The sequence below is a fragment of the Hemitrygon akajei genome, chromosome 6 (assembly GCF_048418815.1).
Source record: "Hemitrygon akajei chromosome 6, sHemAka1.3, whole genome shotgun sequence".
In the NCBI taxonomy this organism is placed as follows: Eukaryota; Metazoa; Chordata; class Chondrichthyes; order Myliobatiformes; family Dasyatidae; genus Hemitrygon; species Hemitrygon akajei.
Window position 1 is genome coordinate 84,404,089 of NC_133129.1, and position 15,111 is coordinate 84,419,199.

Sequence of the window (15,111 nt, forward strand, 5' to 3'; positions counted from 1 at the left end):
GGCCTGATTAGGAAGAACCAGCATGGCAAGTCGTTCTTACTAATGTAGCCTCCGTGCCCCCAATTTACCCCTGTTCGCCTAGGGTGAACCGCCGTCGCCCCGCCAACAGTGCAAAACTTTGGTGTAAATACAGTGTAATGGCCCCCAGTACACACTCGCAACACAAATATCAGACAATACACCAAAGGCGAGTAAATAATTGCAACTTTATAGTTATTTCCTAGTGATGGGTTAGTAGAAACAGATAACCTAAAGGCGCCAAATCAGTAAGTTTATCAGTTTGTGCACATAATATTTTAATACGTTGGAGCTCACACCTCTGGTACCATCCACAATGACCTTCCGAGCCTTCGGCACCATCCGAACCACCGATGTCCAGTATCCATTGCCCAGGAACCACTGTCCGCACCTCACACGTCCATCCTCCTTGCTCATCTCCTGAAAAAAAACCGCAAACTCCCGCTCAGCTTACACATTCAAGATAGCATAACAATTCTCCATTGGTTAGCTCCCCCCTTATCTGCAGTTATAACCCAAACATTCCAGATACAGAAACCCATTCCAGCATTAGGTAACATTACAGAGAAGCTATTTCATTATAACAATACAGAGAAGCCATCTTGTTAGCCTGAACAGTTAACACCACTGTTAATAGTACTGAGAGCCCTACACTAACTTGACTGAGATCTTTAATGAGGTGATGAGGGTGACTGATGAAGGGAGAGCTGTGGATACTGACTACATGGATTTTAGTAAGTCACTTGACAAGGTCCCTCGTGGGAGGCTCAGCCAGAAGATTAAAATACAAGGGATCGGTGGTGAATCAGCTGTTTGGATTCAGAACTAGTCTGCTCATAAAAGACAGAATAGTGGTCAAAGGAGATATGCGATTAGTGGTGTTCCACGGGGACTTCTGTAGTTCGTGTAGTATATAAATGACCTGGATGAGAATGTAGATAAGTGGCAGATGATACAAAAATTAGTGGTGCTGTGGGTAGTGTAGACTGGTGATATAGATCAGATGCAGATGTGGACGGAAACAGAGCAGGTGGAGTTTAACCAGCCAAATGTGAAGTGTGCAGGTCAGATGCAGAGAGACAACACACTGTCAAGGGCAAGACCCCTAACAGTGTTGATGAGCAGAGGAATCTAAGAGTGCAACTTCATTACTCTCTGAAAATGGCAACACAGGTTGATAGGACGACATAGGGCACGTTTGTCAAGGCACTGAGTTCCAAAGACAGAAAGTTATGTTGCAGCTTTATGCAAGTCCAGTTAGGCCGCATCTGGAGTATTGCATACAGTTCTGGTTGCCCCACTACAGAAAGGATTTGGAGAGGTTTACCAGGATGTTGCCTGAATTAGAGGGCTTGTACTATAACGAGAGGTTGGACAAACTTGGGCTGTTTTTTTTTAGAGTGGCAGAGGCAGAGGGGAGATCTGATAGAGGTTTGTAAGATTATGAGAGACACAGAGAGAGGAGACAGAAAATATCTTTAATATGAGAAATTCTTCAGGTGCTGGACGAACTCAGCGGGTCAGTCAGCAGCTGTGGAAATGAATAAATAGTCGATGTTTTGGACCAAAACCCTTCCTCAGGACTGGAAAGGAAGAGGGAAGATGCCAAAAATGGCAATAACATTTCTCCAAGGGTTGACGTGTCTAATACCAGAGGGCATGTATTTAAGCAGAGAGGGGGTAATTTCAAAGGAGGTGTGATGGACAAGTTTTTTACCCTGCTGGTGTCCCTGTCTGCGTACATCTAGGGAATACACACTCCAGTCCCACCAAACCTGTGAGATTGAGATGCTTCTCCCATCCCAAACCCCGGTTTGTGTGGATGCTGTGTAATTTGCAACCCTGTTACAACTCAATGCCAAGAAACAGCAGACAGCACACTGCATACTACTAAAGGAATTATATCTACGAATCTTAACTAAAGGGTTAATAAAAAAAAACTCAAGAAGGGCCCATTATAATTAGACAGTCAAATGTGCACCAGTTGGAGCTGAATTCACCTATCCTCAGTCGCTCTCGCCGCCCGGCTCCATCAAATCACGATCTCCCCACTGGGACGGAACCTACGGCCAGTTCTCTCTTCATCTCCCAACAAACAAAAGACCCAGCTCACCCATATCTCCAATCTCGACCCAAACGTCGCTTCTACAGAAAGCAGAGAACCCTTTCCCAGGGCGTTACACACAGGAAGTCCTGGCTGCCTGCTGCGGTGGTGGAGGCAGAAGCATCAGAGACTTTTAAGTGATGTTCAGACAGACACATGAATGTGAGGGAAATGGGAGGATATGGACATTATGTAGGCAGAAGAGTGTAGTTTCGTTGGCCATTTGATTACTAATTTAATTGGTTTGGCACAACATTGTGGGCCGAATGGCCTGTCCCTGTGCTGTACTGTTCTGTACGGTGGGGAACTTTGTCACATGGTGTGAGCAGAATCATCTGCAGCTTAATGTGAAAAAGACTAAGGAGCTGGTCGTGGACCTGAGGAGGGCTAAGACACCGGTGACCCCTGTTTCCATCCAAGGGGTCAGTGTGGACATGGTGGAGGATTACAAATGCCTGGGATACAAATTGACAATAAACTGGACTGGTCAAAGAATACTGAGGCTGTCTACAAGAAGGGTCAGAACCGTCTCTACCTCCTGAGGAGACTGAGGTCCTTTAACATCTGCCAGACGATGCTGAGGATGTTCTACGAGGCTGTGGTGGCCAGTGCTATCATGTTTGCTGTTGTGTGCTGGGGCAGCAGGCTGAGGGTAGCAGACACCAACAGAATCAACAAACTCATTCGTAAGGCCAGTGATGTTGTGGGTGTGGAACTGGACTCTCTGACAGTGGTGTCTGAAAAGAGGATGCTGTCCAAGTTGCATGCCATCTTGGACAATGACTCCCATCCACTCCATAGTGTACTGGTTAGGCGCAGGAGTACGTTCAGCCAGAGACTCATTCCACCGAGATGCAACACTGAGCGTCATAGGAAGTCATTCCTGCCTGTGGCCATCAAACTTTACACCTCCTCCCTTGGAGTGTCAGACACCCTGAGCCAATAGGCTGGTCCTGGACTAATTTCCACTTGGCATTATTTACTTATTATTATTTAATTATTTATGGTTTTATATTGCTATATTTCTACACTATTCTTGGTTGGTGTGACTGTAACGAAACCCAATTTCCCTTGGAATCAATAAAGTATGTCTGTCTGTGTGTTCTTTCCTTTCTTAACAATGGAACAACATTTGTATTGCTTCTTCCTCATCCCCTCTCTTCACTCCTCTGGGTCCTCCACACAAACCCCTACCCTTCTCTCAGCACGACTTCCCTTCTCCTGTCACTCCCCCCCCCCCACCCCTAACAAATTTCAGTGCAATAGCGACCAGCCCCGGAAGGGCGGCACAGTAACATCGTGGTCAGCACAGCGCTTTACAGTACCAGTGACCCGGGTTCAATTCCCGCCGCCGCCGTCTGCAAGGAGTTTCTACTCCCCGTGCGCTCAGGTTTCTTTCCACAGTCCCGTTGGTAGGTTAGTTGGTCATTGTAAATTGCCCCGTTTTAGGCTAGGATTAAAACGGGGGACTGCTGGGCTGCGCGCCTCGAGGGGCCGTGTTAATTTCCAGAGCGAAGGTTCCTGCATCCAGTACTGACCTGCACCATAACGGGGCTGGGACTGAGCTTTCAGTTTCCACAGCCACTCTCTGCCTGACCTTTCCTGCTTTTGTGAAACCGAATCGCTGGTCGAATGGCCTCTTCCTGTTAAATACATGGGGCTGAATTTCCTTTTTAAATATACGAAGTTTAATTCAAATGATTACAGCACCGCAACCAAACGCAATTATAAAACACGTTGTTACAGTGTTAAATTAAAATACAATTAGCACTATCCACAACACACTTAAGCCCCTGAGGTGGCCCACTGTAGTCGTGGACACGGTGTGTTTCACTCTCCAAGGACACCCCGGCATAGATGTAATCCCGGAAGAGGAGGCAGGCAATAGGCTTGGGCAGAACCCCCTTAACCCGTGAATGGCCTCCTTGGCCAGGCCCAGGAGATCTCCCGAGCGACCAAGGTCACTCCGCACGGGGTGACCGAGGGGCAGGAGTGCAGGGCTGAACTTGAGGAGCAGCCCCTTCAGATTGTCAGAGGCTGCAACACTCCACATACAGGTGATACACGGAATCCTTCCGGAGGCAGATACGACGGATGATTTAGGACTCAGCGAAACGACTCCGCATCTGGTACACAGTTCTTCACTTTTCACTCGTAGGCACACGATGTGAGGGACTCCTGCGTAAATAGACCTGAATATCTTCCTGACCTCTTATATCAGACTATGGGCCAAGAACCCGTCTCCGTATCCGGTAAAAACAACGTTTAACTGCATTCCATACAAAGCGGTAGGACACAAGGAAACAGAATGCAGAACAGAGTTTTGCAGATAGAGATAAAGTGCCACGTAGACAAACAATAGGGTGTTAGGGCCACAACGAGATAGATTGGGAGATAAACGGGTTGTCTTTTAGCATATGGCCGATCCGTTCAAGAATCTGAAAACGGCAGGAACAGAAGCTGCCCTTGAGCCTGGTGGTATGATTTCAGTTTTTTTGTATCTTCTACCCGGGGGAGGGGGGGTAGAGAGAGAATGTCTGGGGTGGTGATGATGATGGGGGGAGGGACTTTGATTATTTCCCCAGGCAGCGGCGAGTGCGGACGGACATGTGCAACAGACACTCTGAGTTGAACGGTATCTTCCTGTCGAAGGATAGCAGTCTCGAGGGACCGAATGGCTTCCGGCTCCCACTGAGCTGAAACAAGGAGCTGCGTGGGCTCTCCCTGTGCCGGCATGCCAGTCTCGAAGGGCTGAGTGGTCTTCTCCAGTTGCAGTGCCGCCTGCTTAAGGAGCTGGGGCCGGGGAATTCAGCTGCTCCGCTCGCCCACATCTCCAGCGCAGGGTCCGGCTGCGCGGTGCGGCCAGCCGGGGAGGCTCTGCGCCGGAGCTTTCCAACACCGCCCCCTGGTGGGCCGCGGCGCCACCACCGTCACGGTGTCCCGATTACCCTCCCGGTGTCAGAGAGAGACGCGGCACAGCTTCGAGTGGCGCTGTCGGTTGTGGTTCTCAGTGGTGCCAACTGAAGATTACATCAAGGATCAACGTTACTCCCCATAAACACTCACATGGACGGGTATTATGAAATTGCTGCGGTCAGTGCGTGACACGCAGCAAAATCAAACTTCAGCAATTATAAATAACTACGTATATAAAAATAAAGTGAGAGGTCAAAGTCGGGATCTGGAATAAAATGTGCATAGATACATAAATACCATCATGTATTTACAATGAAAACAGTATTATAAACAGTGGTTTAAAGTGTATACAGTGCTTACAGAGGTGGGGTAATAGATGGGGGGGGGGTTGGGGCTAATTAGAATGGTGGATCTGATTAAATGACTGGCAGAGGAAACTTTTAAGATGGCATGAAAGTTCTGTTTTAGTAGCTCTATACCGCTTTCCAGGAGGGAGCTTTTGGGAAAGGGAGTTGGCAGGATGAATTAAGAAGTATTAGAGAACAAAGCAGTGAGATGTGTGTGTGTGTGTGTGTAAGGGAACTTAATTACCATAAGATTTAGGAACAGAATTAGGCCATTTGACCTATCAAGCCTGCTCTGCCATTTTATCATGGCAGGTCCATTTCCCTCTCAACTCATTCTCCTGCCTTCCCCCATAACCTTTCATGCCCTGACTTAACAAGAATCTATCAACCTCCATATTAAATACACCCAATGACCTGATCTCCACAACCACCTGTGGTAACGAATTCCACAGATTCACCACCCTCTGGCTAAAGAAATTCCTCCTCATCTCCGTTCTAACTGAACATCCCCCTATTCTGAAGTTGGGCCCTCTGATCCTAGACTTCCCCTTTATAGGAGACACCCTCTCCCCATATACTCTATCTAGATCTTTTAATATTCAATAGGTTTTAATGAAATCCACCCCCCCCACTATTCTAAATTCCAGTGCATACAGGCCCAAAGCCATTAAAAATGCTCCTCATATGATAAGCCTTTCAATCTCGGAATCATTTTCATGAACCTCATTTGAACCTTCTCTAATGTAAGCACATCCTTTCTTAGATAAGGGGCCCAAAAATGCTCACAATACTCCAAGTGAGGCCTCACTATTGCCTTATAAAGCCTCAACATTATATCCTTGCTTTTATATTCTAGTTCTTTTGAAATGAATGCTAAAATTGCATTTGCCTTCCTCTCCATCAACTCAATCTGCAAATTAACCTTTAGGGAATCCTGCATGAGGACTCCCAAGTCCCCTTGCACCTCAGATTTGTGAATTTCCCCCCCCCCCTTCAGAAAATAGTCAATGCTTTTATTTCTTCTACCAAATTGCATGACCATACTCTTCCTGACACTGTATTCTATCTGTCACTCCTTTGCCCATTCTCCTAATCTGTCTAAGTCCTTCTGCTTCCTCAACACTACCAGCCCCTCCACCTCTCTCTTTGTACCATCCACAAACATGGCCACAAAGCCATCAATACTGCCATCCAGATCATTGACATACATTGTATAAAGAAGCAGTCCCAACGTCGAACCCATGGAACACCACTAGCCATCATCAGCCAATCAGAAAAGGCTCCTTTTATTCCAACTCTTTGCTATCTGCCAATTAGCCCATGTTCTATCTATGCTGGTATCTTTCCTGCAATACCATGGGTTTTTACCTTGCAAAACAATCTTGCGTGTGGTACTTTGTCAAAGGCCTTTGAAAAATCCTAGTACTGTATACAACATCCACCAATGCCCTTTCTCTGTCCTTTTTTTTATTTTCTTAAAGAATTCCAACATATTTGTCAGGCAAGATTTTTCCTTAAGGAAACCATGCTGACTTTGGCCATTATATCATGCATCTCAAGAACCCTGAAACTACATCCTTAAAAATCGACTCTAACATCTTCCCAACCACTGTCAGTCTAATTGGCCTATAATTTCCTTTCTTCTTCCTCACTTCTTTCTTAAAGAGTAGAGTGACATTTGCAATTTTCAAAATACAAAATGAAAGAAAAAAATTAATAATAACAATACATAAATAAGCAATAAATATGGAGAACATGGAGTCCATAGCTTGTGGGATCAGTTCAGTGATGGTACAAGTGAAGTTATTCTCTCTGGTTCAAGAGCCTGATGGTTGAGGGGTAATAACTGTTTCCGAACCTGGTGGTGTGAGTTCTGAGGCTCCTGTACCTCCTTCCTTCTTCCTTCTTCACATTGATGAAGATAGAGCAGTAGATGTATATGGATTTCAGAAGCCATTTAATTAGGCTCCCCATGCAAGGCTCATTCAGAAAGTAAGGAGGCATGGGATCCAAGGAGACCATCCAGAATTGGCCTGCCCACAGAAGGCAAAGGGTGGTTGTAGATGGTTTGTCTTCTGTATGGAGGACAGTGACCAGTGGAGTTTCACAGGGATCTGTTCTGGGACACCTTCTCTTTGTGATTTTTATAAATGACCTAGCTGAAGAAGTAGAGGGGGTGGGTTAGTAAATTTGCTGATGACACAAAAGTTGGGGGTGTTGTGGTTAGTCTGGAGGGTTGTCAGAGGTTACAGAGGACCATCGATAGGATGCAGGCTGGGCTGAGAAGTGGTAGATGGAGTTCAACATGGATAAGTGTGAGGTGGTTCATTTTGGTAGGTGAAATATGAAGACAGAATATATTATTAATGGTAAGACTCTTGGCAGTGTGGAAGATCAGAGGGATCTTGGGGTCTCTGTCCATAGGACACTCAAAGCAGCTACGTAGGTAAACAGTGTTGTTAAGAAGGTGCACGGTGTGTTAGCATTCATCAACCATGGGATGGAGTTCAAGAGCCATGAGGTAACGTTACAGCTATATAAGACCTTGGTCAGACCCCACTTGGAGTACTGTGTTCAGTTCTGGTCACCTCACTACAGGAAGGATGTGAATATTATAGAGAGAGTGCGGAAAAGATTTACAAGGATGTTGCCTGGATTGGGGAGCATGCTTTATGAGAACAGGTTGAGTGAACTTGACCTTTACTCCTTGGAGCGACAGAGGATGAGAGGTGACCTGATAGAGGTGTATAAGATGATAAGAGGCATTGATCATGTGGATAGCCAGAGGCTTTTTCCCAGGGCTGAAATGAGGGGGCATGGTTTAAGGTGCTTGTAAGTAGGTACAGGAGGGGATGGCAGGGGTAAGTTTTTCACACACAGAGTGGTGGAATACTGCCAGCAACTGTGGTAGAGATGGATACAACAGGGTCTTTTAAGAGATTCTTAGGTAGGTACATGGAGCTCAGAAAAATAGAGGGTTATGCGGTGGGGAAATTCTAGGCAATCTCTAGAGTCGGTTACATGGCCGACACAACATTGTGGGCCAAAGGGCCTGTAATTGCTGTAGATTTCTATGTTCTATGTTCCTATTGATGGCAGCAGCGAGATGCTGCATGGGCATGGGCTGGATGCTGGGGGCACTTGATGATTGTTGCTGCTTTCCGACAAGAACATTTCACATCAATGTGCTCAGTGGAGGGGAGGGTTTTACCGATGATGGTCTGTGTAGTATCCAGTGCTTTTTGTAGCCTTTCTGTATGAGGGAATTGGTGTTCCCATACCAAGCCCCGATGCAACTAGCCAATATACTTTACACCTCGCATCTGTAGAAGTCTGGCAAAGTTTTAGATGTCATGCTGAATATTCACAGACTCCTAAGGCAGCAGTGGCGCTGTCGTGCTTTCTTCACGTTTGCGACTTGCGTGCTGGGCCCAGGCAGATGATCTGTAACGGTAACAGCGAAGAATTTACAGTTGTTGATCCTCTCCACCTGTGAAGGACTTGCACAGTCCTTCATAGGACTTTTGAAGTACCGACAGATGTACTTTGGTGAGACAGGGCCAGCATTTGATTGTTTGGGACCCCAGAGAGGTGCACATAGACACGCAGCACGTTCACTTGTGAGTGAACTTTTAAAACTTTGGCGTAGCAGTTCTCTGTATAAGCAAATACAAAAGCCATTATGAGTTCAGTGGCAAAGAAGTGGGAGATCACCAAGTACAGTATGTAATCTTGGGTTCTAAGTATGGACTGCTTTTTAATCCTTCCATTATCTTTTGATGAGTGTGGAAATATTTGAGGAAGATGTTATACCTAGACACACCTGTCAGGATGGCAGCTATTGAGGTCAGACAATAGCGGGTCACGAATGCGGAGACACACACCAGCCAGCCCCTGGCCCTGATAAGCAATGTTCACAGATCCTTCGCCCTTGAGATGAAGCAGGGCGTTCTGTCTGAGCTGCCCTGCTTGTGGGGGCGCAGGATTCGGGGACCAGCTTGAATTGAATTGCCTTTATTTCTTACATCCATCACATACGAGGAGTAAAAATCTTTATGTTACGTCTCCATCTAAATGTGCAATGTGCAATCATAGTAATTTATAATAAATAGAATAGTCAATGTAAGATAGAGTACACTCAAGCCAGCGTGAGTTAATCAGTCTGATAGCCTGGTGGAAGAACCTGTTGGTCCTGGCTTTTATGCTGCGGTACCGTTTCCCGGATGGTAGCAGCTGGAATAGATTGTGGTTGGGTTGACTTGGTTCCCCAATGATCCTACGGGCCCTTTTTACACACCTGTCCTTGTAAATGTCCTGAATCTTGGGAAGTTCACACCTACAAGTGCACTGGGCTGTCTGCACCACTCTCTGCAGAGTGTTGTGATTAAAGGAGGTACAGTTCCCATACCAAGCAGAGATGCAGCCAGTCAGGATGCTCTCAATTGTGCCCCTGTAGAAAGTTATTAGGACTTGGGGGCCCATACCAAACTTCTTCAACCGTCTAAGGTGAAAGAGGCGCTGTTGTGCCCTTTTGACTGTACAGTTAGTGTGTACAGACCACATGAGGTCCTCGGTGATTTGGATGCCAAGGAACTTAAAGCTGTTTACCCTCTCAGCCCCAGATCCATTGATGTCAATAGAGGTTAGCCTGTCTCCATTCCTCCTGGAGTCCACAACCAGCTCCTTTGTTTTTGTGACATTGAGGGAGAGGTTGTTTTCTTGACACCACTGTGTCAGGGTGATGACTTCTTCCCTGTAGGCCACCTCGTTAGTTTTTGAGGTAAAGCCAACCAGTGTAGTGTCGTCGACAAATTTAATTAGCAGATTGGAGCTGTCATGGGTATACAGAGAGTAAAGGAGGGGACTCAGTACGCAGCCCTGAGGGGCTCCTGTGTTGAGAGTCAGAGGGTTGGAGGTGAAGGAGCCCACTCTTACAGCCTGCTGGTGATCTGACAGGAAGTCCAGAATTCAGCTACACAAGGCAGGGTGAAGGCCGAGATCTCTGAGCTTCTTCTCGAGCGTGGATGGAACAATGGTGTGAATGCTGAACTGTAGTCCAAGAACAGCATTCTCACATAAGCATCCTCCTTCTCCAGATGTGTAAGGGTGGTACGTAGAGCAGTGGCTATTGCGTCATCTGTCGGTCGGTTGTGTCGGAAGGTGAATTGTAGGGGGTCCGTTGTGGGTGGTAGCAAGTTGCAGATGAAATCCTTGAAACAGCCTCTCAAAGCATTTGCTTATTATTGAGGTGAGTCCGGTTCTGAAGTCTTGTGACTGTACATTTGTTGGAAACATCTGCATACCTCAGCCTCCGAGATGACCAGGTTGTAGCGGAGGCTTTCCTCGGAGGCTCAGAGTTAGCGACATCAAACCGAGTGTAAAAGCGATTGAGCTCCTTTGGGAGAGAGGCCACGATGTTCATGAAAGGATGTTCACGAGAATGATCCCAGGAATGAAAGGGTTAATGTATATGGAGCATTTGATGGTTCTGGACCTGTGCTCACCAGAGTTTATAAGAATGAATAGGGATCTTATTGAAACAAACCGAATATTGAAAGATCAACAAAGAGAGGACACGGTGAGAATGTTTCACACAGTGGGGGAGTCTCGGACCGGAGGGAGCTGTCTGAGAATACAAGGACAGAGATGAGGGGGAATTTCTTTAGAAAGGGGGTTGTAAATCTGTAGAATTCGTTGCCACAGATGGCTGTAGAGGCCAAGTCATTGGGTATACTTAAACCAGAGGTTGATTCGTCTGAGCATCAAACATTATTGGGAGAAGGAGGGCAAATGGGGCTGAATGCGATAATAAATCAGCCATGATGGAATGGTGGAGCAAACTCGATGGACCAAATGACGTAATACTGCTCCCACGTCTTCTGGTCTATGGTCTAAGCCATAACATACCCGCTTCTTGGCTTCTGGACAAATAACTCCCACGAAAGCCAAACTTTGAGGAGGGCTTATTAGGGCACTGAGAAAGCTCTTCACTTAGGATCCCACTTCTGTTTACATACTGCCATGTTGGTATGTGGGTCTATAGTTATATCTATCATCCTTAACAAACAAGAGAAGATCTGCAGATGCTGGCTTTTCCAGTCCATACGTGGATCCATATCTACACCTTAAAATCTACACCCATCGTCCTTCCCTGCCTTTCCAGTCCATTTGAGGACCTATATCTACACCTATCATCCTTACTTGGCTTTCTGCTAGACTCTAGCATGGATGGCAAGAAAAGGTTCCAGGCTTTTGGTCACATCCTCTTCTTGGACACATTTGTCTTCTCAATTTCAGATAGCCTTTAAAATTCGGCCTTGTTGTTCACGGCACTTTATTTATTGCCTCTGGCTCTGCTGGCCCACTGCAGGACACGTCACATCTTCGCCCACTCAGTGGAGTGGTCAGATGAAGCTGTCAGTAGTTTTTGACTACAGGAGGAAGATTGGCGGTGGTGAAGGTCAGTAACTTTATATTCTTCGGCATCATCGTACCAGAGAATCTCAAATTTCAAAGTAAATTTATTATTAAAGTACATATTTCACCATATTCTTCCCTGAGATTCACTTTCTTGTGAACGGATGGTAGTATGGAATGCCAAACTGTACTTGATAAAGAGTATCACTGTCTAGATGTTCCAGAGCTGAAGGGAAGTGCCAATGAAATGGCATCTACTTTTGACTTACGAGAGGTGTAGATAGGGTAAATGCAAACGGGCTTTCTCCAAGGTTTGTTGGGACTACAAACAGAGGCCGTGGGTTAAGGGTGAAAGGTGTTTAAGGAGAATATGAAAGGAAACTTCTTCACTCGGAGGGTTTTGAGAGTGTGGAACAAACTGCCTGCAGTAATGATGCATTTGAGCATGATTTCAAAGTTTCACCATAGTTTGGATTGGTGCATAGATGGCAGGGCCATGGTCCCAGTGCAGGCTGACAGGAGTATGCCATTTAAGTGATTTAGCACAGACGAGGTAGGCCAAAGGGCCTGTTTTTGTGCTGTGTGATTAGGGTGTGTGTGTGAACATGAGAAAGGATATGTGTCTGTATCTGAGAAGGTTGAGCATAGATAAACCATAGAGTCACACCTTCTCAGATACAGACACGTGGTCTTTCACACATTCACGCACACTCCTTGCTCACGTTCACACATAGACCCTGCTCTCTCTCTCTCTCTCTCTCTCTGTTTTTTGCACACAGACTGGGAGATATTCAAAACAGCAGCCTCCTATGATGACCATATAGACATTGAGGAGGACGAGGAGGTAGTAATCAGCTACATAGCCAAATGCACGGAGGATGTCACTGTGATGAAAACCTTCACCGCATGTGGTTATAAAAAGCCATGGATGACAACAGAGATGCGTTCGCTATGGAAGGCCCGTGACACAGCCTACAGATCGGGGGACAGGAGTGCGCTTCGCTCAGCCAGGACTGCGCTTTCACTAGGGATCAGGAAAGCGAAAAGGGCCTACGCGGGCAAAATACATGGACACTTCTGTGACACAGGTGACACCAGAAGGATGTGGCAGAGAATTAAAGCTCTGACAGACTACAAGATCAGGCAGAAAACTGATGACGGCGATGCCTCTCTTCCTAACAGGCTTAACAAATTCTTCACGTGCTTCAAAGCATCAAACACTACAGCAAGGGGGAGAGCCAGTCCCTTCTTACCATCTGACCAGCCGGCTCCAATCATTGATTCCGAGCAAACACGGAGGACCCTTGCCAGGGTTAACCCACGAAAAGGGGGAGGTCCCGACAACATCCCTGGACGTGTACTCAAGGAATGTGCTGATTGAATCACCATCAATAACTCTCTGAGACGTGAGGCGAGATATCGGCTTTTGATAATACATCATCTATATGTGCTAAACATTCATTAATACAGTTTAAAGTTGTGCACAGGGCTCATATGTCCAAGGATAAATTGGCTCGTTTTTATTCCTATATAAATCCTATTTGTGACAGATGTCATTCTGAGATAGCGTCTTTAACTCATATGTTCTGGTCGTGTCCGCATTTGAAAAACTATTGGAAAGATATTTTTGATATTATTTCTGCGGTATTGAACATTGATTTACAACCACATCCTATTACTGCAATTTTTGGTTTACCAATGATGGACTCACTCCATTTATCCTCTTCCACTTGTCGAATGATTGCATTTCTTACATTAATGGCTAGAAGATCTATTTTGTTGAATTGGAAAGAAATTAATCCTCCTACCGTATTTCATTGGTTTTCTCAAACTGTGTTATGTCTAAATTTAGAAAAAATTAGAAATGTTGTATTTGATACTTCTATTAAATTTGAAAAGATATGGAGACCATTTATTCAATATTTTCATATGATGTAATATGACCCTGTTCCAAGCCTATTTGTTTTTCCAGTTTCGATTTTATATATGTTGAGAGGATCGGAGTTGACGACACTGACGACTTTGTATTTTTGTGAGATATTATAAACAGCCCTTTTTTCCTCATTTTTTCTTTTTCTCTTTTTTCTTTTTTTGTTTTTTTCCTTATTAGTTATTAGATTATTAGATTAGTTTTTTTTGCATAATTTTTTTTCTTTTTCTTTTTTCTGTTTTTTAAAAATATATATTATGATATACCTAGGTTTGCCTTGTTTATTTGTTACTTGTATCGTCCATGATTTGGGAATACTCATTTATACTGTAACTATTGCTTATGTATTCTTTCATGTTCAGTTGAAATGTGTATGTTTGTAATCCCATTATCTATGTATCAATTTTATTTTGTTGATATTAATAACAATAATAAAAAGATTGAAAAAGAAAGAGATATCGGCTTTTATTGACTGGAAGAAGGAACAAGCAGTAGTTGACCACCATACTACATCCTGGAGACTGAGGGCAGGGCTCAGGCCTCAATCGCCTTTATACCGGGGTCTGTGGGAGGAGCCACAGGAGCAGTCAGCAGGGGGCATGTCCAGACAGGTATATGTAGTTCACCACATTCACCCCCCACTTTGTTTTAAAAGAGAGTCCCCACGTGGCGAAGTTTCTTACAAGTATATTTACAGGCTAAGTCTATCAGGTGGTCGAATCTGTCGCTGTGATCTACGTAGCACCGGCTGTGATTGCACAGGTGCCAGTGGTGATTGCATCAGAGATGGTGGTTGTGCTGGTTCCGGCCTAACTGGAGGTGTCAGCCCACTAGGCGTCAGTGATCCCTCATGCGTGTGCAAGGCGCCTGGTATATGCGCGTGCGAGACGCCCGGTATAGGAGTGTCGTGAGGAGTCTGTGTAGGGCTCGGTGTGCACGGTGTCACCTCGGGTACAGGGTTCATAGTTACCATGGAGTGTTCGGGGTAGTGGTCTGCTGCTCCTGCAGGCGCCAGGTCGCGGACGGAGACCGTGTCCTCCCGCCCATCAGGTAAGACCACATAAGCATACTGGGGGTTCGCATGTAGAAGGTGAACCCTCTCGACCAGCGGGGAGTATTTATTGCTCCTCACATGTTTCCGGAGCGTCACTCTCTACTTGAAAGGGAATGGTCTCGTCCACCGCATGCATCGTTGCTTTGGCAATGTCCCCTTTAATGCAGCTGAAGGCCGCGCAGGCCTCGGCAGAGAGGGGAAAAGTGGTAGACAGGGGGCGTGTCCAGACAGGTATATGTAGTTCACCACACTGATGTATTAGCAGATGTCCTGACAGACATTTTTAACATCTCCCTTAGTCAAGCCATTGTCCCCAGATGCTTCA

At 45.7% G+C, this 15,111-nt stretch overlaps 1 protein-coding gene across 1 annotated transcript; it reads left to right on the top strand.

The window, feature by feature from the left end:
• Positions 1 to 4,465: 4,465 nt before the first annotated feature.
• LOC140728733 (uncharacterized) lies at positions 4,466 to 14,147 on the top strand. The gene is made up of 2 exons (XM_073047685.1): positions 4,466 to 4,600; positions 12,582 to 14,147. The coding sequence occupies exons 1-2, from the start codon at positions 4,540 to 4,542 to the stop codon at positions 13,181 to 13,183; spliced, it is 663 nt and encodes a 220-aa protein (XP_072903786.1). The 5' UTR covers positions 4,466 to 4,539; the 3' UTR covers positions 13,184 to 14,147.
• Positions 14,148 to 15,111: the final 964 nt, after the last annotated feature.

Excerpts from the sequence above, each read along its gene's own strand:
- LOC140728733 (XM_073047685.1), top strand. The coding sequence starts at position 4,540 with ATGGCCGATCCGTTCAAGAATCTGAAAACGGCAGGAACAGAAGCTGCC. Across the intron at positions 4,601-12,581 it reads AGCTGCCCTTGAGCCTGGTG|ACTGGGAGATATTCAAAACA; the intron begins GTATGATTTCAG and ends TTTTGCACACAG.